Here is a 24,448-nt window from a genome sequence, read left to right on the forward strand (position 1 = left end):
AGGTGTGTAAGGCGGCCACCTGGTCGACCGTGCACACTTTCACAAAATTCTACAAAGTAGATGTTCAGGCATCGGCGGATGCTTCCTTTGGCCGCAAGGTTCTTAGTGCGGCAATTCCCTAGGGTCCCTTGTTGGGGACCTCTGGCTGTTGGGATAAGTTTTTTATCCCCTGGTTATTTGTCTTTTCCTGGGTTGTTGCTCCTGTTGAGCAATTATTTTTCCTGTAGCCCAGCTGGTTTCCTTCCTTTGGTAAGGTTCCTTTCTTTGATGCGGAGACTGCGTTGCCTTTCGGCGCGGATGCGTTTCCCACCCCTCATGTTTGCACTGCTTTGGGACGTCCCCATATGTGACGAATATGAAGAGGCGGCGACTGTCGCAGGTAAGATTTTACAAAAATTCCGTTATTTTCACATTCTGCTATATAACTTTCCCAAAAAATTTTTTTTTAACATTTTAGGCCAATTTGTTTTCTGCTACATATTTTCAGTTAAAAAAAATCGCAATAAGCATATTTTGATTGGTCTGCGCAAAAGTTATCACGTTTTCTATGGGTGATCAAAGGGTTAAATGTATGCCTCATGCTTACTGATGTGTGTGGGGGGGGGGGGGGGGGGTTCTGTGACACAGACAGAGATTGGGGGTTCAGCTATGCTGAATCTTGTGATCTCTCCCTGTCACTGAGAAGATCCGCCTGCTTTGTTTACATAAGCAGGCAGGTCTTCTCACAGTTTTCCCTGTCTAAACACAGCGGGAGCGTGACCACTAGGAGTCCAGTGACGTAGGTTGCTGGACCCAGGGGAGCCGCACTGCCACAGTAGGATTACTGTCGGCAGTCGGCAAGTGGTTAACTATGGGAAAGGTGTCCACTCCCGGGTTAACGACACTTTCACTATTAACCACTTGCCGACCAGCCGATGTAGTTCTACTGCTACAGGTTGGCTCTGTTACGCGAGATGACGTATGTGGCTGGTCCCCTTCTTTTTTTGTGGTCTCCAGCAAGTGTCCAAGTCTTCCTAGTAGCAGGGTCTGGGCGTCCTCACTCTCCCTCGGTCAGAGGGAGAGTGAGGACGCCCGGACCCTGGGAGAGTGAGGACGCCCGGATCCTGCTACTAGGAAGACTTGGACACTTGCTGGAGACCACAAAAAAAGAAGGGGACCAGCCACATACTAGCACCATCTAGCGGACAACCCGGAGAATACATCCTGTATGCACACAAGCAAGTGCAATAAAAACCAAAGGATCTAAACATGTAATAAACGCACCTATGGAAAACAAATGTGTAAGCATATCCACATTTTAAAATACAGATTGGACCAGACCTGGGACAGTGTTTTTCCCTCCTCCCGTGGCCCAAAGAAACATATGGCCTGACCACAGCAGTGGCAACCCGATTCTTATGTGATAGATAAGGACCAGAGGCAAGGACCAGAGGCAAAATCTTTACCTAACAAATGTGGTTGACATACTCTCCTTGATAAAGGCTCTTTGGCGAAACGCGTAGGGCACTTGAATATCCTCCCTATGGATCCGACTCTATATTAAGAAGCGTGGAACAATAGAGAGACAGTGATTGTCACCATATCACCGTGTCACCTCTTTCCTACTTTTTTCTTCGTTCACGATCACCAATGGGTCTATAACCCATACACTTAATATATTGCTACTTCAATATTTATTTATAATTTTTTTTGATCTACTGTATATATTTGTATACTTATAATATATGTTTCAAAACATTTAATAAATCTGTTTTATTCAAAAAACAATCATTATCTATGAACGAACATATTAGCCCTAAAAGTCCCATCTTTTGACCTGAGGCACCAAACCCCATATTCAAAAGAAGGATAGAGCTCTTTCTGACACTGTAAATCCTACACTGTTAAAGGCCAGGAAGTCTACTTCCAGGAAGATCTATCATCGTACGTGGAAATCATACATTTACATGGTGTGAATCATTGAACCCTCGCTTGTTTTCGGTAGCTAAGGTTTTGACTTTTCTTCAAAAAGGGCTTGAACAGCGTTTGGCTTTGGGCACTATAAAAGTCCAAGTGTCGGCTTTGGCAATTTTTTTCCAACGCCCTTTAGCTACGCATGCCCTAATTCGCACTTTAATCTACGGGTTACGTCATATGGTGCCTCCGAGACGATCCCCGTTACCTCCGTGGGATCTGAATTTGGTGTTATTGGTTCTTCAAAAACCTCCTTTTGAGAACATTAGGGAGATTCCCCTCTGCACATTGTCTCAGAAGGTTGCCTTTTTGGTGGCTATCACTTCTGCCTGCAGGGTGTCTGAACTGGTGGTGTTGTCTTGCCATTCACCTTATCTGGTGGTCCACAGAGATAAAGTGGTATTTCGACCTAATCAGTCGTTTCTTCCTAAGGTGGTTTCTGATTTCCATTTGAAGACATTGTGCTGCCTTCACTCTGTCCTAAGCCAATAGCATCCCAGGAAAATTGCTTTGCATTCTTTGGATGTGGTTTGGGCAATTAGAGTTTACCTGGCGGCTACTGATTCTTTCAGGAAATCAGACTCTTTTTTGTCATTACTGAAGGACCTAGAAAGGGATTGGCTGCGTCTGCTGCGACCATATCCAGATGGATCAGGCAGACGGTGGTTCAGGCTTATTTACTGAAGGGTCAGGTTCCTCCTATCCTGGTGACGGCGCATTCTACTAGAGCGCTGAGTGCTTCTTGGCCTTTTAGGTAGATGTGTTGGCATCTTTGGATGCCTCTTTTGGCCACAAGGTTTTGCAGGCTGCTGTTTAAAAGAGAGATTTTTCTCTTTTCAGGGTGTATGTTTTTTCTAGGTGAGCTCCAGTTGTTCCTGGTTGAGCTCCTTCTTACCTGGTTAGCTACATTTAGCCTTTGGGGAATTACGTTCTTCTTTGCGTTTTTTCCAGCCCCTCATGACACTACTGTTCTATTAAAGGTCAGGTTCCTCCTTTCCCTGTCACGGCGCATTCTACACAGGTGCTGAGTACTTCTTGGGCCTTCCGTCATCAGTCGCTAATATCTCAGGTTTGCAAGGCGGCCACTTGGTCGGTCGTTGGTGCATACTTTCACCAAATTCTACAAAGTAGATATTTTGGCATCTGCGACTGCTTCTTTTGGCCAAAGGGTTCTGCAAGCTGCTGTTTAAGAGGGACTGTTCCCTCTTGAGGGGTGTTTTTTCTTTAAATTTTTATTTCAGATGGAGCTCCCGTAAAACGGTTGTGTTTAGCCTTGAGTTATTTTCCCCGCCTCTCATTTTTCCTTTTGGCACTCCTTTTGGATGTCTCTATAGTCATGATTATTGGAGCGCTGTGTCCATCGATGAACTAAAGAGAAAATTGGATTTCTCTAGCGCTCATTGACAGACGTAGTCCTCGGTGATACACCACCTTCGGGTTATGTTGCCTCCACAGGAGCAGGACTAGACAGGAAATTAAAAAGCTCTGGCCACACCCCAGGGGCAGTCCCAGAGGGTATATCCTCTCTCTCTCTGCCTCAGCAAATCAGTTATTTTCTGTCTAGTTAGGAGTAAGGACCTAGACACCTTGCTGGGATCTTAGGTCCTGGCAAGAATTTTTTCTTAAAGAATTTTTTTTAGACAGCTTTTTTTCTCCAGTGTTCCTGTGAGATCTTCAAGCAAGAAAGCTGAACTGGGCGACGGGCTGGATGTTGAGATCCGGTGGTCACCCCAGTTCAGCCTACGAGCGCGTGCAGGCCATAGCTCCGCGCTGGGTCGGCCGCGACAAAGTCCCATTAAAGGTCTGTCCACGCGAGTTAAACTTCTCGCTGAAACGCCAAAGACCATGAGTCACGGCGTCCGTATCGGTCGACAGCCCTCCCGCCCCGGTGGAGAGGGGTACTGTCAGGAGTTGGTGCCCGCCTGGTTCCGGTATGGTGAGTAGTATGTTCCCCCTTTCCCCCTGACGGGTTTTGTGGTGAACGCGGGCCCCTCTCTGTATGGTAAGATAGAGTCTCTTTCTATCCTACAAAATGACACAGATCCTCCTACTTTGAGTGTGATTTTATGTGTGCAAAAAGCCAGGAGGCTTGGTTTGGGAGCTAACAATCTAATTGTATACATGTTTTAAAGATGTAATCTGTGGCATTCTGGGAATCTTATGGGTTAAGAATAAGCTACCTACCAGTCAGAAGCCACGGACATGTAGACTGCCTTCCTAATCAGATCTCCAGCTATCAGCAGGCCTCCCGAACGGCCATGCGGTCCGCCAGGGCCGGTACCGCCAACCACGCCATATCCCCATGCAGTGAGAGTGTTGTGTGCCCTGCAGCACACCGCTATTCAGTACGGGCCGCCGCCATTTTTTTTGCTGGATCGCACGAGCCGCCATTTTGGCGTAGCCTCGTGTCTCCAGCATGGGGGCGGCCATGTTTGAGGTGATCCAAACACCTCGTGGAGCTTGGGGGAGGCGCCGGAAGGCGTACAGAGGGGCGGAGCCGCCTCCTTTCTTCCTGGGCAGCCAGCCAAAAGACTTCCTGTTTGTTAAGACAGCGCTGTAACCTGTTGCAGTTAAACTCTGAGCATCAAGTGGTGAGCCTGGGGGTCTATCTCTCTCTCTCTCGATCGATAGGGATCCCTAGCAGGTAACACTAAGGGGCTTTTTGTGGCGCTGGGGGTCAAAAAAAAAAAAAAAAAAAAAAAAAAGAAAAGTTTTATTTTTGAGGAAGTAACTGGAGTTATCATGGACCCTGCCACACATATTCCCCCACCTGTTTCCCTCGAGGGGGCCACGGGACCCGCCGCTGCACAGAGTATAGAGTCATTTACAGCAATTTTGGAGTCTATGGTGGCTCGGGTGGAGGCGGCCTGTCAGGGACGGGGGTCAAGGAAGCGACCCCCGCCTACCCCTATACCATCTGACACCTCTGACTCAGATTCAGAGGTGGTCACGGCAGTTGCAGGTTCCTCTGCAAGGGCTGTTATCCCAGGTAAAGCCCCCTCAGACAGTGAGGAGGACGCTTCTTCTCCTGCTATTATTCAGGAAGAAGCATTGGTGGACGCACTAGTTGTGGCAGTGCAGGAAACCTTAAAACTTGAGGCTTTACCGGCAGAGGCAACTGAAACAGAGATTCCTTTTGGTACTAATAAGCCCATCAAGACGATGAAGGCTTTTCCTGTACCTAAATGTTTCGGTAATCAGATTAAAGGAGAATGGGAGCATTCTAAACGTACCTTTACTATTTCCAAGCGTATTGCTAGACGCTATCCGTTTGAGGAATCCATCATTAAGAAATGGATGGTACCACCAGTCGTGGATCCGCCTATTTCCAGGCTAAATAAAGCCACGGTTATTCCAGTGGAGGACACTTCGTCCTTTAAGGATCCGGTGGATCGAAAGATGGAAGCAGAGTCCCGCACCATCTTCTCTCTGATAGGGTCAGCTTTTAGACCAGTAATTGTTATTGGTCTAGTTTCCCAGACACTTACGGAATGGGCGAAAATGGTACGCCAAGATCTTAGGGGAAAAGATATTCCCCAGGAGACATCTGATTTGATGGAACAGATTATACAAGGGCTACAGTTTATCTGTGACGCAGCCATGGACACTACTCCCTTATCAGGGTATGCATCTAAGACAGCGGTGATCCTCAGACGTGTGCTATGGTTAAAATGCTGGTCAGCTGACCTAGGTTCCAAGAAGACCTTGACAAATCTCCCCTTTCAGGGGAATCGTCTATTTGGGGCCAACCTAGATGAAATCATTAAGGATGCCACTGGGGGCAAGAGCACTTTTTTGCCACAGGCTGCTAAAGCTAAGGGACCTCGCAACAAGCGAGGACCTTTCTTTACCGCCCATAGAGGGCGCCCGGCTGGTACTAGCGGGAAAGGCAAGACTCCTCCAGGAGGGTTCAAGAAGGGCTGGTCGGACAAGCAAAAGGACCAACCCAGCCAAACCCGAAGCAAAGGAGTACACAGCCTGAAGGTGCGCCCCCACCCGGTTTCAGGGTGGGGGGACGTTTTCACCGGTATTCAGCGAGCATCAACCACTACTACCGGTGCGATTCTTCCAACATTTAAGTACTACAGGAAGCGGTAATTACCGTTCCCTGAATAGATCTTTTCCTTTACCTTTTCCTAAGATTAGTCCCGATACCTCACAGGAATCGGATCTGGTTGACCAGATAGGCCAAGTAGCCTCTAGTCGGGTGACTTCGGTCCCTGAGGTTCAACCAGAAAAGATCACCTTTCCTCATAACTATCAGGTATCTGATAAATGTGTGGGAACAGAAAACGACCAGACTTTCTCGGATGGTCGGGGCCAGATACCTCTAGGGACGCCTGGTTCAGATCCAATCAGCGCCAGTGGTCCTAGAAATTCTAGACTGGCCTCCTCAAGCCGGCCTGGCCGACTTGGACATGTTAGTCGTAGACGTTCCGTGGGAACTTCGTCTCAGGGAGTGTCTGTGGTCTCAAGGACCAATTTACTATCATGCTTTACAGTCGCTGGGTTTAATGGCCTGGCCATTGAGACCCAAGTACTGAAGGACAGAGGTTTGTCAGCTTCAGTCATTCCTACCCTTATTAAAGCAAGGAAAGCGACTTCCAGCAAAGTCTATTATCACACATGGAAAACTTATATTGCGTGGTGCGAATCTTTAGGATTTCCTCCACGTACCTATTCGGTGTCTCGAATATTGGCCTTTTTGCAACAGGGGGTTGAGCAGAAGCTAGCCTTGAGCACCATCAAGGGTCAAGTTTCAGCATTAGCAATCTTCTTTCAGAAGCCTTTAGCTACCAAATCCTTGGTGCGGAATTTCATCCAGGGGGTGCGGCACCTGGCTCCTCCAGTCCGCGCGCCCTTACCGCCTTGGGATCTTAATTTGGTTTTGTCGGTTCTACAGAAACCTCCCTTTGAAAACATCAGGGAGATTCCCTTGCTTACTTTATCCCAGAAGGTGGCCTTCTTGGTGGCTATTACTTCTGCTCGCAGGGTGTCAGAACTGGCTGCATTATCATGCCAGTCCCCATACCTAGTGATTCATAGGGATAAGGTAGTACTTCATCCTAAGCCATCTTTTCTTCCCAAGGTGGTTTCAGATTTTCATCTGAATGAAGATATTGTACTACCTTCCTTGTGTCCTCAGCCCAAGCATCATCGGGAACATGCGTTGCATTCCTTAGATGTGGTTCGGGCAATCAGGGTATACCTGAAAGCTACGGAATCATTCCGTAAGACGGATTCACTTTTTGTGATCACGGATGGCCCCAGAAAGGGTTTGCCTGCATCTGCCGCGACCATTGCCAAATGGATTAGACAAACGGTGGTACAGGCTTATTCTATTAAGGGTCAGAGTCCTCCGTTCCCTGTTAGGGCGCACTCCACTCGAGCGCTCAGTACTTCCTGGGCCTTTCGCCATCAGGCGTCAGTGGTCCAGGTATGTAAGGCGGCCACCTGGTCGTCAGTACATACCTTTACAAAATTCTATAAAATTGATGTGACGGCATCGGCGGATGCCTCATTTGGCCGCAAGGTTTTGCAGGCCGCAATTTGAGGAGACCGGTGGTCTACCTCGAGGGTTTTTTTCTGTTTGAAAAAAAAAAAAAAAAAAGAACTTGTTTTCTCTTTTTTTGTTGAGTCTCATCATTAAAGATGAGCATTGTAAACTTCTAGTTGGCACCGGTTGGGCCTTCTAGATTGGGATTTGATTTCCATTTTCCCACCCCTCAGTTGTGATACTGCTCTGGGACGTCCCGAAGGTGGTGTATCACCGAGGACTACGTCTGTCAATGAGCGCTAGAGAAAAATGGATTTTTGTAAAATCTTACCGTAAAATCCTTTTCTCTTAGCTCATTGACAGACGTAGTCCCCGCCCCTCTGTTTTTTTGAGTTGGGTTAAAATCTCTAAAGACTGCTTTTTCACATAACTGATTTGCTGAGGCAGAGAGAGAGAGAGGATATACCCTCTGGGACTGCCCCTGGGGTGTGGCCAGAGCTTTTTAATTTCCTGTCTAGTCCTGCTCCTGTGGAGGCAACATAACCCGAAGGTGGTGTATCACCGAGGACTAAGTCTGTCAATGAGCTAAGAGAAAAGGATTTTACGGTAAGATTTTACAAAAATCCATTTTTTTGAGTTTGACGGACACAGCACCCACCCCTCTTTGGATTTTTGATACTTTTAATACTGCTTGCTACTAAACTGAATACCTATAGCAGGGGAGGGGGTATACACAGCTGAGGATGGCCCATGGGCATAGCCAAGTTTTTTGTTCTCCCTAGTCCTACTCCTGCAGGAGGCGATATAACCCTATAGTCATGGTTAATGGAGCGCTGTGTCCATCGATAACTCAGAGAAATGGATTTTAAAGTGAGTGCAAAAATACAATTTTTTTTTTTTTTTTTTTTTGTTCCGAGAACTACAGAGCTGCTGAGAGGCGAAGTCAATATAGGAATCACTGCTTGTAGGCAGCAATGTATTTTGGGTAGTTCTTAGGAATTAAAATTAAACATCACAGGAGAAGCTGCAAAGTATACAAGGAACCCAGGAAGTTGCATAAAGAGATGGCCAGCAAACAGGCAACACTCACAACATGAATGGAGATTTTTCAAATAAGCTAATATTGGATTGTCATAAATAACTATTGTTATTACAATGCTGATGTTATAAAATGTAAATGTATGCTGTAACCATAAAATGTCTTTAAGCAAATACTGAGATTTTATATATTTGCTTCTTATTTTGCTTTAGTTTACGAGATGATGACCGAATACGTATTGAGAGAATGGATAGTCTTCATTTTCAATACAGTCAAGCATTTCAGCTCATCAGTGAATTCTACAGTTGTGGTTCAGGTACATTTTTAATTATAACTCTCCATGTCCTGATGAAAGTTGGAGCCAGCTGAATTGTCCTTTTAAATCTATGACATAACTGGAAATTACAGTGGCTAGTGGTGCTATACCTCTTCTGGCTCTTGACCAATAAGTTCATATTCAGTATATAGTGATATTACACTCCTGACGATCCTTAGTCATGAAAGCAAAAACTGACTGCAATTGAATGCAGATTTGAATATTTTACTTCCAGCTTTAGCTTGTGTTCTGATTCATCAGCAATCTCATGTTGACGTAATTGTCCACAATTAACCACTTTACAACCGGAGGATTTTGCTGTCTTACGTCCAGACCACTTTTTGTGCTTCGGCACTGTGCGACTTTAACTGACAATTGTGCGGTCATGCAATGTGGTACCCAAACAAAATTTACGTCCTTTTTTTCCCACAAACAGAGCTTTCTTTTGGTGGTATTTGATCACCTCTGCGCTTTTTATTTTTTGCGATATTAATAAAAAAAGAGCGAAAATTTTGCAAAAAAATGAAATTTTCAACTTTGTCTTTTAAAAAATATCCAATATACTCAATTTATGTCATATTTTTTGGCCAAAATATATTTAGCTACATGTCTTTGACAAAAAAAAATTCAATGAGCGTATTTTTATTGGTTTGCGCAAAAGTTATAGCGTCTACAAACTATGGTGTAAATACTGAAATTTTACGCAGCTTTAATTTCTGACTGCCTATCTCAATTCATGAAGTGCTAAAATGGCAGGGCAGTACAAGACCCCCCCAAATTACCACTTTTTGGAAAGTAGACATCCTAAGGAATGTTCTGAGATGCATGTTGAGCTCATTGAATATTTAATTTTTTTGTCACAGGTGTTTGAAAAATGAATAAAAAAAAAAAAATTTTTTTTTTTAACACAAAGTTGTCACTAAAAGATAAATTTCTCACACATGCCATGGGTATATGTGTAATTACACCCCAAAATATATTCTGCTGCTTCTCCTGAGTACAGGGATACCACATATGTGAGACTTTTTGGGAGCCTAGCTGTGTACGGGACCCCGAAAATCAATCTCCATCTTTAGGTTTTCTAATGGCGTAAATTGCTGATTTTACTCCTCACTACCCATCACAGTTTCGGAGGCCCTGAAATTTCAAGATAGCACAAAACCCCCCAAATGACCCCATTTTGCAAAGTAGACACCCCAAGCTATTTGCTGAGAGGCATGGTGAGTCCATGGAATATTTTATATTTTGCCACAAGTTTTGGGAAAATTACAATTTTTTTTTTTTTTTTTTTTTTAACACAAAGTTGTCACTAAAAGATAAATTTCTCACACATGACATGGGTATATGTGGAATGACACCCCAAAATACATTCTGCCGCTTCTCCTCAGTATGGGGATACCCCATGTGTGAGACTTTTTGGGAGCCTAGCTGTGTACGGGACCCCGAAAATGAATCTCCATCTTTAGGTTTTCTAATGGCGTAAATTGTTGATTTCACTCCTGACTACCCATCACAGTTTCGGAGGCCCTGAAATTTCAACATAGCACAAAACCCCCCCAAATGACCCCATTTTGCAAAGTAGACACCCCAAGCTATTTGCTGAGAGGCATGGTGAGTCCATGGAATATTTTATATTTTGCCACAAGTTCCGGGAAATATATTATTATTATTTTTTTTTTTTGTTTTTTTACACAAAGTTGTCACTAAATGATATATTGCTCACACATGCCATGGGTATATGTGAAATGACACCCCAAAATACATTCTGCTGCTTCTCCTGAGTACAGGGATACCACATGTGTGAGACTTTTTTGCAGTCTAGCCGAGTACAGGTCCTCGAAAGCCAACCCCCACTTTCAGGCTTTCCAAGGGCGTAAATTGTTGATTTCACTCCTGACTACCTATCACAGTTTCGGAGGCCATGAAATGCCAAGACAGCACAACCCCCCTCCAAATGACCCCTTTTCGGAAAGTAGACACCCTAAGCTATTTGCAGAGAGGCATGTTGGGTGTTTTGCAGATCTCACTTTTTGTCACAAAGTTTTGGAATTTGAAAAAAGAGGAAAAAAAATGCATTTTCCTGTTTTTTCTTCATTTTCCAAAAAAAATGAGAGATGCAAAATACTCACCATGCCTCTCAGCAAATAGATTAGAGTGTCTACTTTGCAAAATGAGGTCATTTTGGGGGGTTTTGTGCCATCTTGGCGTTTCATGGCCTTCAAAAGTGTGATAGGTAGTAAGGAGTGAGATCAACAATTTACGCCCTTAGAAAGCCTGAAGGTGGGGAGTGGTTTTCCGGGTCCTGTACGCGGCTAGACTGCAAAAAAGTCTCACACATGGGGTATCCTTGTACTCAGGAGAAGCAGCAGAATGTATTTTGGGGTGTCATTTCACATATACCCATGGCATGTGTGAGCATTATATCATTTACTGACAACTTTGTGTAAAAAAAAAAAAAAAAAAAAAAATAATAATTTTCCTGAAACTTGTGGCAAAATATAAAATATTCCATGGACTCATCATGCCTCTCATCTAATAGCTTGGAGTGTCTACTTTGCAAAATGGGGTCATTTGGGGGGGTTTTGTGCCATTTTGGCATTTCATGGCCTTCAAAACTGTGATAGGTAGTAAGGAGTGAGATCAACAATTTACGCCCTTAGAAAGCCTGAAGGTGGGGAGTGGTTTTCCGGGTCCTGTACGCGGCTAGACTGCAAAAAAGTCTCACACATGGGGTATCCTTGTACTCAGGAGAAGCAGCAGAATGTATTTTGGGGTGTCATTTCACATATACCCATGGCTTGTGTGAGCATTATATCATTTACTGACAACTTTGTGTAAAAAAAAAAAAAAAAATAATAATTTTCCTGAAACTTGTGGCAAAATATAACATATTCCATGGACTCATCATGCCTCTCATCTAATAGCTTGGAGTGTCTACTTTGCAAAATGGGGTCATTTGGGGGGGTTTTGTGCCATTTTGGCATTTCATGGCCTTCAAAAGTGTGATAGGTAGTAAGGAGTGAGATCAACAATTTACGCCCTTAGAAAGCCAGAAGGTGCGGATTGGTTTTCCGGGTCCTGTATGCGGCTAGACTGACAAAAAGTCTCACACATGGGGTATCCCTGTACTCCGGAGAAGCAGCAGAATGTATTTTGGGGTGTCATTTCACATATACCCATGGCATGCGTGAGCAATATATTATTTAGTGACAACTTTGTGTAAAAAAAACAAAAAAAAAAAACAAATTGTCATTTTCCTGAAACTTAGGGCAAAATATAAAATACTCCATGGACTCAATATGCCTCTCAGCAAATAGCTTTGGGTGTCTACTTTCCAAAAAGGGGTAATTTGGGGGGTGTTTGAACAGTCCTGGCATTTTATGCTCAATTTTAGCAACACATCACCCACTCTTCTAACCACTTGAAAACCAAGCCTTTTCTGTGAGTTTTTGTTTACATGAAAAAATATTTTTTTTTCACAAGAAAATTACTTTGAACCCCCAAACATTATATATTTTTTTAAAGCAGAGGCCCTACAGAACAAAATGGTGGATGTTGCAATTTTTTTTGTTACACGGTATTTGCGCACACATTTTCCAAACGCAATTTTTGCGTAAAAAAACACTTTTTTTATTTTTAATGCAGAAATACACTATATAATTCCAAATTGTTTGGTAAAATTTAAAAGATGATCTTATGCCGAGTTCATAGACACCTAACATGACATGCTTTAAAAATTGCGCACGCCCGTGCCGCGGCAACAAACTACGTACGGTTTTAAAAGCCTTTAAAAGTCTTTACAGGTTACCACTTTGGACTTACAGAGGAGGTCTATCACAACAATTACTGCCCTCGACCTGGCGTTCACGGCGATACCTCACATGCATGCTGAAATTGCGGTTTACATATGACACTAGACCAACGCTTGTGCGCGCATTTGCGCGCAAGCACGGGGGGACAGGGGGGCTTGATTTTTTTTTTTGTTTTTTTTTTTTTTTAATTTGCTTTCTTATGTTATTTTGACACCTTTTCTTTAATTTTTTTTTCTTTAATCATTTTTATTGTTATCACGGTGAATTTAAATTTCCTCTATGATAGCAATCTGTAGTGACAGGTACTCTTTTTAAAAAAAATTGGGGTCTTTTATACTCTAGATCTTTCCTCTGACCTTAACGCATCTGACCATACCAAAATTGGTGTGATAAAATACTTTCCCAATTTCCCAATGGCGCTGTTTATTTCTGGCGAAACAGAAGTTATGAAATGCTCGTAGCCTCCGGCATCTTAGGCCATAGAGATGATTGGAGCCATTCTCATCTCCAATCAGCTCTATGGTTAGATAATTGAACCACCGGCTGCACTCTCGGGTTAACCGGTGGGACAGGAGAGCCCGAGAAAAACCGTGGAAGGCAGCGGAAGGCGGCAGGAGGGGGGGGGGGGAGTCCCCTCCCACTGCATGTAAAAGCAGTCTAGCGGCCAATTATCCGCTAGGATTGCTTTTACATGTAAGCCGACCGCTTGCTGTAAAAAACGATACCAAGATGATGCCTAAATCTGCAGGCATCATCCTGGTATAACCACTCAAAGTCCAGCAACGTACCAGTACATTGCTGGTCTTTGTTTGGCATATAGGTTTTTTTTTTTTCATGCAGCCTGTGGGCTGAACGAAAAAAAAGAGAACCTATCAGAAATCAGCACAGGAATAATGCGTAGTATTACTCATCATTAACCGCCCAAACAACCACCCACTGAATTTAATGATGGGTATACACGACACTATCCACGTATACCAAAATAGGATTTTAACTGCAGTGCTGAAATCAGAAAATCACCACAGCTGCTATCAGCAAAGGTATCCATATATGCTGAGCGCAAACGCTGTTTGTGTCAGAATATATAAAATCAATGCATGGTAGCCGACGAGTACCTGCAAGAGAAACAGGTCACAAAAGAATGAAAAAACAAACAAAGTACATTAAAAAAAAGTACATTAGGAAGAGTAGGACATATAAAATGACTGACACAACAAAAGTTTTTGGATTCTCATCATTAACCGCCCAAACAACCACCCACTGAATTTAATGATGGGTATACACGGCGCTATCCACGTATACCAAAATAGGATTTTAACTGCAGTGCTGAAATCAGAAAATCACCACAGCTGCTATCAGCAAAGGTATCCATGTATGCTGAGCGCAAACACTGTTTGTGTCAGAATATATGAAATCAATGCGTGGTAGCCGACGAGTACCTGCAAGAGAAACAGGTCACAAAAGAATGAAAAACAAACAAAGTACATTAAAAGTACATAGGAAGTGTAGAAGAACATAAAAAATGACTGAGACGACAACTATTTTTGGCTTTTATGTATTTTTTTTTTTTTCTTCAAACGTCGAGTTCCAGGTTCCAGGTTCGGGTCTCTCAAAATGACGATAGCCATCGAACATCTTTTGAGACCCTGTGTAAATGTGCCCTAAACTGTGCCGTGCTGTACCCTATGCTAATAATCCACTAGTGTGTGGTAGCGACGGAAACAGTCACCGTGGCAAAGACCAGGTCGGTCAGGACAGTCGGGACAATAATTCCGGGTGTCACGCCTAAATCCGCGCTTGCTGCAGACACTGCATCTTTTTTGGGGGTATCGTTTGGTATCGGTACTCGGGAGGTATTGCGGAAAATGCCTCTCATGCAGCCGCCTCACTGCATCTGGTTGGGGAAGTTGGGCAGGAGCACCAGCTGAATACACAAGGGCTCTGATTATCTCTTCTTGGAATTGAAAGAAGGATAATGTTCCAGCAGAAGCTTTGTATAAGACAAAAGCGTTGTAAACAGCCAATTGAAATAGGTATACAGACACTTTTTTGTACCAGCGTCTGGCCTTACGGGCAATTAAGTACGGTCCCATCATCTGGTCGTTGAAGTCCACCCCTCCCATTTTACGGTTATAGTCGTGGACACAGAGGGGTTTCTCAACAACAACACCGGTGACCGTAGTAATTTGGACTGCCGTGTCTGGGTGAATGGAGGACAGCACGTAAACGTTTCGTTTGTCCCTCCACTTCACTGCAAGCAATTCCTCGCACCTCAAGCAGGCTCTCTCCCCCGAGCTCAGTGGGGCATTCACTAGCCGCTGGGGGAAGCCCCGGCGATTAGATCGCACGGTGCCACAAGCGCCAATTTGCAATTGATAGAGGTGTCTAAAAAGTGGCACGCTTGAATAGAAATTGTCCACGTACAAGTGGTACCCCTTTCCGAATAAGGGTGACACCAAGTCCCAAACTATCTTGCCGCTGCTCCCTATGTAGCCTGGGCAGTCGGGGGGCTCCACAGTGCTATCTTTTCCCTCATAGACACGGAAATTAACTGTATAGCCTGTGGCCCTGTCACAAAGCTTATACAACTTGACCCCGTATCTGGCACGCTTGCTGGGGAGGTACTGTTTGATAGCAAGGCGACCAGTAAACTTAATCAGGGACTCGTCAACGCAGACATCTTGTTGGGGGGTAAACAAGGCTGCGAACCGCTGATTGAAGTGGTCTATGAGGGGCCGAATTTTGTGGAGCCGATCATATTCAGGGTCTCCCCGAGGACGACAGAGTTCATTGTCGTTGAAATGCATGAACCGAAATATTTGTTGGTATCGAGCCCTGGACATAGCAGCAGAGAACACGTACATTTGATGAATTGGGTCAGTGGACCAATATAACCGCAATTCATTCTTTCTTGTAATGCCCGTGTTGAAGGAAAGGCCCAGAAAGGTTTTAAACTCCTGAATCGTAATAGGATTCCAGGCGAATGGTCTGGCAAGGGGTGAATTTGGGTTGGCGGCGATGAATTGTTGAGTGTACAAATTTGATTGGTCCACAATAGATCTGAAAAGATCTTCAGTGAAAAACAGCTCAAAAAAGTTTATGGGATTAAAACCAGCTGTTTCCACTTGGATTCCGGGTTGGGCGGTGAATGGGGGAAGTACTGGCGCTGTGGAATCTGTGGGCTGCCAATTAGGATATGCCAGCGCTTCAGGGAGGACACTATGGGCTCTACGGGCCTGTCTTCGGATACGCGGTGGCTGCGGGCCACTACTCGTGCTAGCCACCGCACCAGCTTCAACTGCACTCAGGTGACTCGCCACGTCACCAGGTGATACTGCAGTGCTGGTTGAAGGTCCAGGGTGTACTAGGCCGCTCGTGCTTGCCAGTTCACGAGAAGTGTGAGCGGCACTAGTACTGGCACTCTGCTGCATACCAGAAACCTCCAGTTCTTGCAAGTCAACAACTCCAGAATGGGGTCGGGTACGCCTGACCCTAGCAGGGACCCCTCTGTCGGAGCTATCTGTCAGGGAGCCGCTGCTGTCATCTGGTTCGTATATTGACCCTGATTCTGACAGTGAGGCTTCCCCATCGCTCTCACTTGACATGGCCATTATACTGTATATAGCATCATCACTGAACGAACGTTTTGTCATTTTGGTAGCTAAATTTACTCGTACAGTGATGCGACTACTAGGTAATAAAAGCACCTGGTTGTCGAGGACTATTTGGTTGCTACAAAGAAAAACTGCTAGTGCTAACAGAGATCAGGCCTGACTCTGCTAACGCAGCGGTTTTGTGTGATTTGTGTTTTTTGGAAGTGTCAGTAATCTATTGATTACTACACTTGCCTGGGTAAGGTGGGCTGGGCAGGGGGGCTAAACGCAGGTGCTAGCAGGAATCAGTGCTGATTGTGCAAACACTGCGTTTGGGGAACACTAAATTATGAGGACGCTAGTATAGTTCTGATCAGATCAGATATTGATCTGTTCAAACACTATACTAGTAACGGTGGTGTGTGTGTGTTAGTGTACTTGACTCTAACTGACGCTAAGTAACGGTGGTGTAGTGGGACCCTGACGCTAACTAGCTAGCCTAAGTTGTGTCACCCGTGACGCTAATACAGTGATCGGTAATCACTGTATATAGTGAACACTGTGACAGGGAAGTGAAGGGGTTAAACTGGGGGAGATCAAGGGGTTAAACCTTTATAGAGGATAGATGGCGGGTGGCCTAAACCTATTCGGGCCTAGCGCAAGCGCAAATTAGGGTCACCAGTGACACTAAATACAGTGATCAGTAGTTATCTGATATACTGTATATATTAGTGCACTGATTTATATGGAGTGAAGGGGTTAACTGGGGAAGATCAAGCGGTTAAAAGTTTATTAGGGAATAGGTGGCGGGTGCCCTAACCCTATATGGGCTTAGCGCAAGCGCAAATTAGGGTCACTAGTGACACTAAATACAGTGATCAGTATTTACCTATATACTGTATTTAGTGCACAGAGTAATAGGTAGTGAAGGGGTTAACTGGGGCTGATCAAGGGGTAAAAACTTTATTAGGGGATAGGTGGCGGGTACCCTAACCCTATTTGGGCCTAACGCAGGCGCAAACTACGCTCACAAGTGACACTTATACAGTGATCAGTAAAATATCTGTATACCACTGTATATAGTGTTCACTGTGAGGGGTTTTGGGGGTGATCAGGGGGTGATCAGAGGTGATGAAGGGGTTAAATGTACCTATGTGAGGTGTGTCAGTGTAGTGCTTAGTGGAACTCACGTTTTTGGTGTGTCTCTGTCTCTCTCCTGGAACCGAAAGGACTCCAGGAAGGACAGTGACATCACTTCCCCTGTCTGTGTTTACATTACACAGACAGGGGACAGATTGCCATTGGTGGGGACCGATCTACAGACACTGACCAAAAATCATTGGTCAGTATCTGATGACTGATCGGTTCCCTACCGAATGACATCGGGATCGGGACCCGCGGCGCGCGGGAGCGCGCTCTGGAGCCGTGATCGCGCATCACGTTAATACTACGTGGCTGAGCGGTATCGTGCCGCTCTGCCGCAGTAGTATTACCGTGAGCGGTATTAAAGTGGTTAAGCATGCAATTGTGGCCTTCAGTGATCATAGAAACCTCTGGGGTAAAGATGGGCGTACAGTATATTGTTTTTGTTCCTGATATTGAAAATCACTTGTCCGTTATGGACTTATTTTGGTAAAAGACAGTTTATTGGACATTCAGAATTGGTCAGATTTGCAGCTGTTCTTTCTTCCAACAGACACACTTTGCTTCTATTCTGTAAAAACATGTTCAGAAAATAGCATAAATCAGCAGCAGAAAAAGAATGCTTGCAATCTGATGAGAATTGTAATTATCTGTACCCAAAGCCCAGTGCTATAATTTGATCCGTTGAGTTGGAATGTATGGCGGTTATCGTAATTCACATTCCTGTCCCTAACCAAGCATTAGCAGGCATGGTTTATAGAAAGTCTAGGTGGTGCTCTGAACCTTTTGTTGGCATAAGTAAATAAAAACATGCAGTTGCACTTTCACGTGATTGGTCCATATAATCTAGAATCTTTTGGGGAAAGGGAGTCCCCTTTTTGTTATAATTCTGCTGGCTCCTCCTCTCTATGCTGCATTCTTTCTGGCCTTCACAGGAAGGGGTTAACAGTGGACAGTGCAGTCTCAAGCCAGTCTGCTAACTTGCAGAAGGGGAAGGGTGGAGGAGCAGGGGTGTGCTTTTCTATTTTAAGGCTTACAGGGCTGTGTGTTTCTATTGATGCACACAGTATAAGGAAACACAGCTCTAGCCCCTGCATGCATTGGTGGTTCCATATGTTTTTGCAAGAGAAAGAAGCCACCATGAAACTCGAAACCTGGAGCAGTGATCATGGCACCAACTTAAACTGGTACATAGGCAAGAATTAAAAAGATAAAGAAGGCGCATGCTCAGTAACTGAATAGATCAGCCACTGAAAGTGCTTAGAAAACTGAGGGTTTAATACCTCTTTACATTATACAGATTAAGAATTTGTCATTTTTATGTATTAAAGCCTGGTTGTAGACAGGATTTTTTTGTTAAGTTTTTTAAAGCGGTAAACCCAAAACCAAAAAAGAAGGCGATGATTTGCAAATCTCCTAATTTTTGAAATTGATGGCAGCAACATGTCTCAAAAACGTTAGGACATAGCCATGTTTACCACGGTGTATCATCCCCTCTTCTTTTAACGAACATCTTGGAACAGAGGACACCAGTTGCTGGAATTTTAGGAGAGGAATGTTGTTCCATTCTTGTCTGATCTAGGTTTCCAACTGCTGAATAGTCCTGGGTCGTCTTTGTTGTATTTTACATTTCAAGATGCTGCAAATAATTTTTATTTGTCTCGAGGCTGCGTACTCGAGGTCTTGCTGCGGAATCTTCTTTATCAAGGTCAGCATTGCCCTTTACCTCCCCTGTTGACTCCCATTAAAGCAGTTATCAAAGCCTTGCACTCCTCATACCCCCTATGGTTTAGTCTGTCTTTCCCGGAATTTCAGTTGATCCAAGATCATTCCCTTTTGGACATCAAGAGGAATAAAAACCTTAGAGCACATCTGCGAGAGGGGGCTCTAGTAACCTTTGACAAGTTCTTCAGGTTCCTGCAGCTTCGCCAAGCCTATAGTTCCCAATTTGGCACTACCATATTTCACTGTGAGATGTCTCCTTACAAAAAGCACTGTCTGAAATTTACAAGGCCCTCATGCTCTGTTCATGTTGGCCTGGACTGTCTATATTCTCAGTGGTGGGCGGAGGTGACCGACCTGGATAGAGAGGATTAGGAAGATATCTGGGAATATCCTTTCCTCAAATTGGTCACCGCTAGACACAGATTGATCCAATTTGAAAATACTCCACAGGGCCTATTTAACTTTGCAATGGCTGCACGAAATTTTAACCTGGAACTCTTCCCCACTGCTGGCAATGTGCAAGCGACTCTACAGACTTTCTACATATGTTTTGGTCTTGCCCATGAGTGCAGGTATTCTGTTCTGAGGTCAGGTACTTTGTCTGCTCTAACTACTATCCCTATCCCAATGAAGGTAGGAGTGTGCCTATTAGGGCTGGTGAACCCCTTGGCGTTCACTCGAGCTACCAAAACTGTTCTGGGATTGCTACTTTTTTATGCTAGAAAGGCCATAACGCTTAAATCGAAATTCTGATTAAGGGCCCCTACGCTGGAGTACTTGAAGGCCTTAATTGACTCTTAACTTCCCCTTTACAAAGCACCAAAACTGTTTTTCTCTTACGTCCTCCGACAGTCGCCGCCTCTTCATATTCGTCACATATGGGGTATTAGACTTTGCTCCGAAGGAGTAGCTAGGCAACAGAATATGTTAACATTAAAGCTTTTAACATATCCCACCCTCAAGGGGTGGTCCCCTCAGTCAATACCCTCCTACTTCCTGCAACCATATCTCAGTTTCAATGTCTAGCTTGTCAGGAGTGGCTGGCTCTCTCTGTGCTGGGGCTTTGTGCCCCAGACTCTTTCTTCTTTTTTGATTTTTTGTTTGAGTTTTCTCTCTACCTTTACTTAGCTGTTCTTTTTGTCAGCGTTAGTTAGTTCTTCGGATGAAGAGGATCATGCGGGCTGGGTCTCGGGCTGATCCCCCTGGTCGCAGGTCGTGGGTCAGTGGCTTCCCAGCCTGCCATCGAGCGTTCAGCCAGGTAACGCTCCTGGCACAGTGAACGACCCATCCCTGTTCGGTGCAGGGATGATTGGTGAGGTGGCTACCTCACTGGACGCTGTGCGGTTTCTTAACCCCCATTCTGTGCGTCTTGTATGCGACTCTCCCTGCCTCATGTGCAGCGGCTTGTTCGCCTGTGCGGGTCCCCCACGCCATTGTGAGGTAAGTGTATCTATGTGGGGACCTGTCTGTCTGGGGGGGTGTCAGTCTGGGACTGTGTAACCTGCCTCTGTTCACACTGTTTGTCTCCCTATCACTCGGCTGCATGCTGTGGGCTGCAAGGGGGGGGGGGGGGAGCTGTGTGACACTGTGTGTGTCAGCCTTGTCAGTGTGAGAAGCTGTGTGCTGTGGGGCATGTTTTTAGGCATGTTTGGGCACTATACAGCGATCGCTGCGGCGATCTGACATGTTTTTTTATAATGACGTGTGCATTACTGTACTGTGGAGCGGCGGTTTCAGCGCCAAACGGCGCCATTTTGCCTACATTCGCTCTGGCCGCATGTTCTACATGCATGGCGGCCATTTTCTTGTAGCCTCCCATAGGCTTTCATAGAGCGCCCTGGCAGCATCACTTCCTCTTCTCCAGGAACACCGATCGAGGCAGCAGCAGCGGCGAGGGTCTCCTCAGGTTATATCCTTCTTATCCATTGCCTGTGTCAGTTTTATTGTCCCTGTGGGGGTCTCATTGTGCTTGTGTGTGGTGCGGTGGGCTGCGCTCACCGCGCTTGTTAAAGGGGCAGTTAACCCTTTATTATCCGGCATTTGTAATAGGGGCAATGGATTCTCAGGAGGGCAAATTTCCTACCGCCTTGGTGGAAAGCCAGGGGACCGCTGTTTCCCCCCCAGGGGGGGATTTAGCCACTATTGTGGCTGGCCTTGCTGCTCAGGTGCAGATGCTGGTGGCTGCTCAATCTACTAAAAGACCCAGAGTTTCTCTTTCCTCTGATTCTGAGGGTGAAGGTGATGGGGCTGTTATGGTGGGGGCCTCCTTATCGGGGTCCCGCTCCTCCCTGGATCTAGTGGGGTCCGAGGTGGAGGCTGAAGTTGAAGGGGTTGATAATTCTCCCCCTGGCTCGCCTGAAGAGCTTGCAATCATGGATGAATTGATTGCTTCCATAAAACAAACGCTGCGTTTGCAGGATGAAGTGTGTCCCCCCGCTGCCTTGGCGGCTTATGGGACGCAGAGAAAACGCAGGACCCTGCAGGTTTTTCCCTGCAATGATGATTTTCAGCGCGCTGTTAAGGAACAATGGCGCAATTTGCGCAAACCTTTTGCTGTACCAAGTAGGTTCAAGCTGCGTTATCCTTTCTCGCCTTCCACTGATGAAAGGTGGTGTGTACCACCCCCAGTGGATCACGCAATTGCGGTTTTAAACAAATCCACTGCGATTCCTGCAGAGGATTCCCCTGTGTTCCGTGATGCCACGGATAGGAGATTGGAGTCTCTTGCCTGTCATACTTATTCTGTTACGGTTCTATGCTTAAGGCTCTGTTTGCCTCTCTCATGGCGGCCCAGGTGGTCGCAAGTTGGACGCAGATGCTTAGGCGCGTCCTAGTGGCCGATTCGGCCTCGCCGGCGACCCTGGATATGGTGGATCAAATCCACCAGGGTGTCATGTATCTGTGTGATGCGGACTTGGACCTAGTCCCGTTGGCTGCACGTGTGCACAGTGTGGCGGTGTTGTCTCGCCGCCTGGTTTGGTTGAAATGTTGGTCGGTGGATCAGTCTTCACGTAAGACCTTAGCTAATCTGCCTTATGATGGGTCTCGCCTTTTTGGGGAGTCCTTGGATGTGTTGATTAAGGGGATCACCGGAGGTAAGAGCACTCTCTTGCCCCATTTCCCCAAGGCTAAGGGGGCTTCTGGGAAGAAGCATGCTTATTTTCGGCCCCCTCAGGGGTCCTTTCGTGCCTTTCGGTCGCACTACAAGGGCAAACCGTTCATAGGTCAAGGCTCTCAGAAGAAGCCCTGGTCTGGAAAACAGAAGTCCGGTCAATCCGGATCCGCAGCCCATAACAGTGCGGCCTGAAGGGGCGCCCTCACCCAGTTTTGGGGTGGGGGGACGCTTGCTCGGTTTTCTTCAGCCCTGGTTGGCCCGCGTGCGGGACAGATGGGTTCAGGAGATCGTTCGATCTGGTTACAAGATCGAGTTTCTCTCTCGGCCGGAGAGCAGATTTTTTCCCTCAAATCTTCAACTGTCTCCAGAGCGTTTACGGGACCTGCATCTGGCGGTGCGGGACCTGCGGGCTCAGGGAGTGGTAGTTCCGGTGCCTCATCGGGACAGATTTCGGGGGTTTTATTCCAATCTGTTCACCGTGCCCAGAAAGGAGGGCAAGGTTCGTCCAATTCTGGACTTGAAGGCTCTGAACCGCTCTGTGCGGGTTCGCAAGTTCCGCATGGAATCCCTTCGGTCGGTGGTGGCTGCCCTGGTTCCGGGGGAATTCATGGCCTCCATCGATTTGAAGGATGCGTATCTTCACATCCCCATTTTCGAGGGTCACCAGAGGTACCTTCGATTTGCCATTGCGGAGGATCACTACCAGTTTGTGGCGTTGCCCTTTGGTCTCGCCTCGGCTCCGCGGGTCTTCACCAAGGTGCTTGCACCGGTTCTGGCATTATTGAGGGCCCAGGGCATTTCTGTCCTGGGGTATCTGGACGACATTCTGGTTCGGTCTGCGACCAGCCAGGGTCTGGAGAAGGACCTGTCTGTCACGATGCAAACTCTGCAGGAGTTTGGTTGGACGATAAATTTTCCAAAGTCGACACGGAGTCCGTCGGTTCGTCTTCCCTACCTGGGAATGATTCTGGACTCGGTGCAGGCGAAGGTCTTCCTGCCGGAAGACAAACTCAGAACTCTTCAGGAGGAAGTCAGGTCTCTCAGGGACGTTCCGCACTCGTCTCTGCGGACGTGCATGAGATGTCTGGGATTGATGGTCTCGGCCTTCGAGGTGATTCCCTTCGCCCAGTTTCACACGCGGGGTCTCCAAGCGGAGATCCTGTTCATGTGGGACGGGCGACCTCAATCTCTGGATCTTCAAATCTCGTTGAGTCATCGCACCAGAAGAGACCTTCTGTGGTGGCTCCAGTCCCCGATGGTGTCCGGGGGCAAGTCGTTTCGTCCTATCTCGTGGACGGTAATCACCACGGATGCCAGCCTGTCGGGCTGGGGTGGTGTTCTGGGTGTTCTGTCCGCCCAGGGAACTTGGTCGGAGGGGGAGTCTTCCCTTCCGATCAACATTCTGGAATTGCGTGCGATAAATCTCTGTCTTCATCGCTGGACGGACCGGCTGCAGGGCTGCCCGGTTCGGGTGCAGACGGACAATGCCACGGCGGTGGCCTACATCAACCACCAAGGGGGCACCAGGAGTGCCCGAGTGGCTCGAGAAGTGGCCGACATTCTGTCTTGGGCCGAGACTCATGTCCCGGCGATAACGGTGGTTCACATTCCGGGGGTGGAGAACTGGCAGGCGGACTATCTGAGTCGCCAGACCCTGGATCAGGGGGAATAGTCTCTGCACCCGGCTGTCTTCCAGATGTTGTGCGCGAAGTGGGGTCTTCCAGATGTGGACCTGTTCGCGTCTCGTCTCAACAACAAGGTGAGAAGGTTCGTGGCAAGGACGCGCGACCCTCGGGCAGACGCGTCGGACGCGTTAGTGGCCCCGTGGCATCGGTACAAGCTGATGTACGCGTTTCCACCGATTCAGTTGCTGTCCAGGTTCCTTCGCAGGTTACACTCGGAACGCAGCACGGTGATTCTTGTGGCACCGGACTGGCCTCGCCGGTCCTGGTACGCAGACCTCGTGAATCTGGCGGTCGACGCCCCGTGGCGTCTGCCTCTTCGAGACGATCTCCTGTCTCAAGGACCGATATACCATCCTGCTTTACAGTCGCTGGCTTTGACGGCCTGGCTGTTGAGACCGAGGTCCTGAAGGAGAAGGGTCTCTCCCCAGAGGTCGTTCATACTTTGATCAACGCGAGGAAGTCTTCCTCGGGGAAGGTTTATTACCGTACTTGGAAGGCCTATTTTGCCTGGTGTGAGTCCAGGGGGTTTTCACCCCGCACGTACTCGGTTTCCCGAGTGCTGTCCTTCCT

At 46.5% G+C, this 24,448-nt stretch overlaps 1 protein-coding gene across 1 annotated transcript in view; it reads left to right on the top strand.

Moving 5' to 3' along the window:
- The window catches only part of MSH3 (mutS homolog 3), a 429,495-nt gene that overhangs the window by 118,746 nt on the left and 286,301 nt on the right, over window positions 1-24,448 (top strand). Inside the window, 1 exon segment of the mRNA XM_082257605.1 lies at window positions 8,702-8,805. Within this exon segment, the coding sequence (XP_082113731.1) occupies window positions 8,702-8,805 (104 nt within the window).

This window comes from Pelophylax lessonae (genome assembly GCF_965119305.1).
Source record: "Pelophylax lessonae genome assembly, chromosome: 1".
Taxonomy (NCBI): domain Eukaryota; kingdom Metazoa; phylum Chordata; class Amphibia; order Anura; family Ranidae; genus Pelophylax; species Pelophylax lessonae.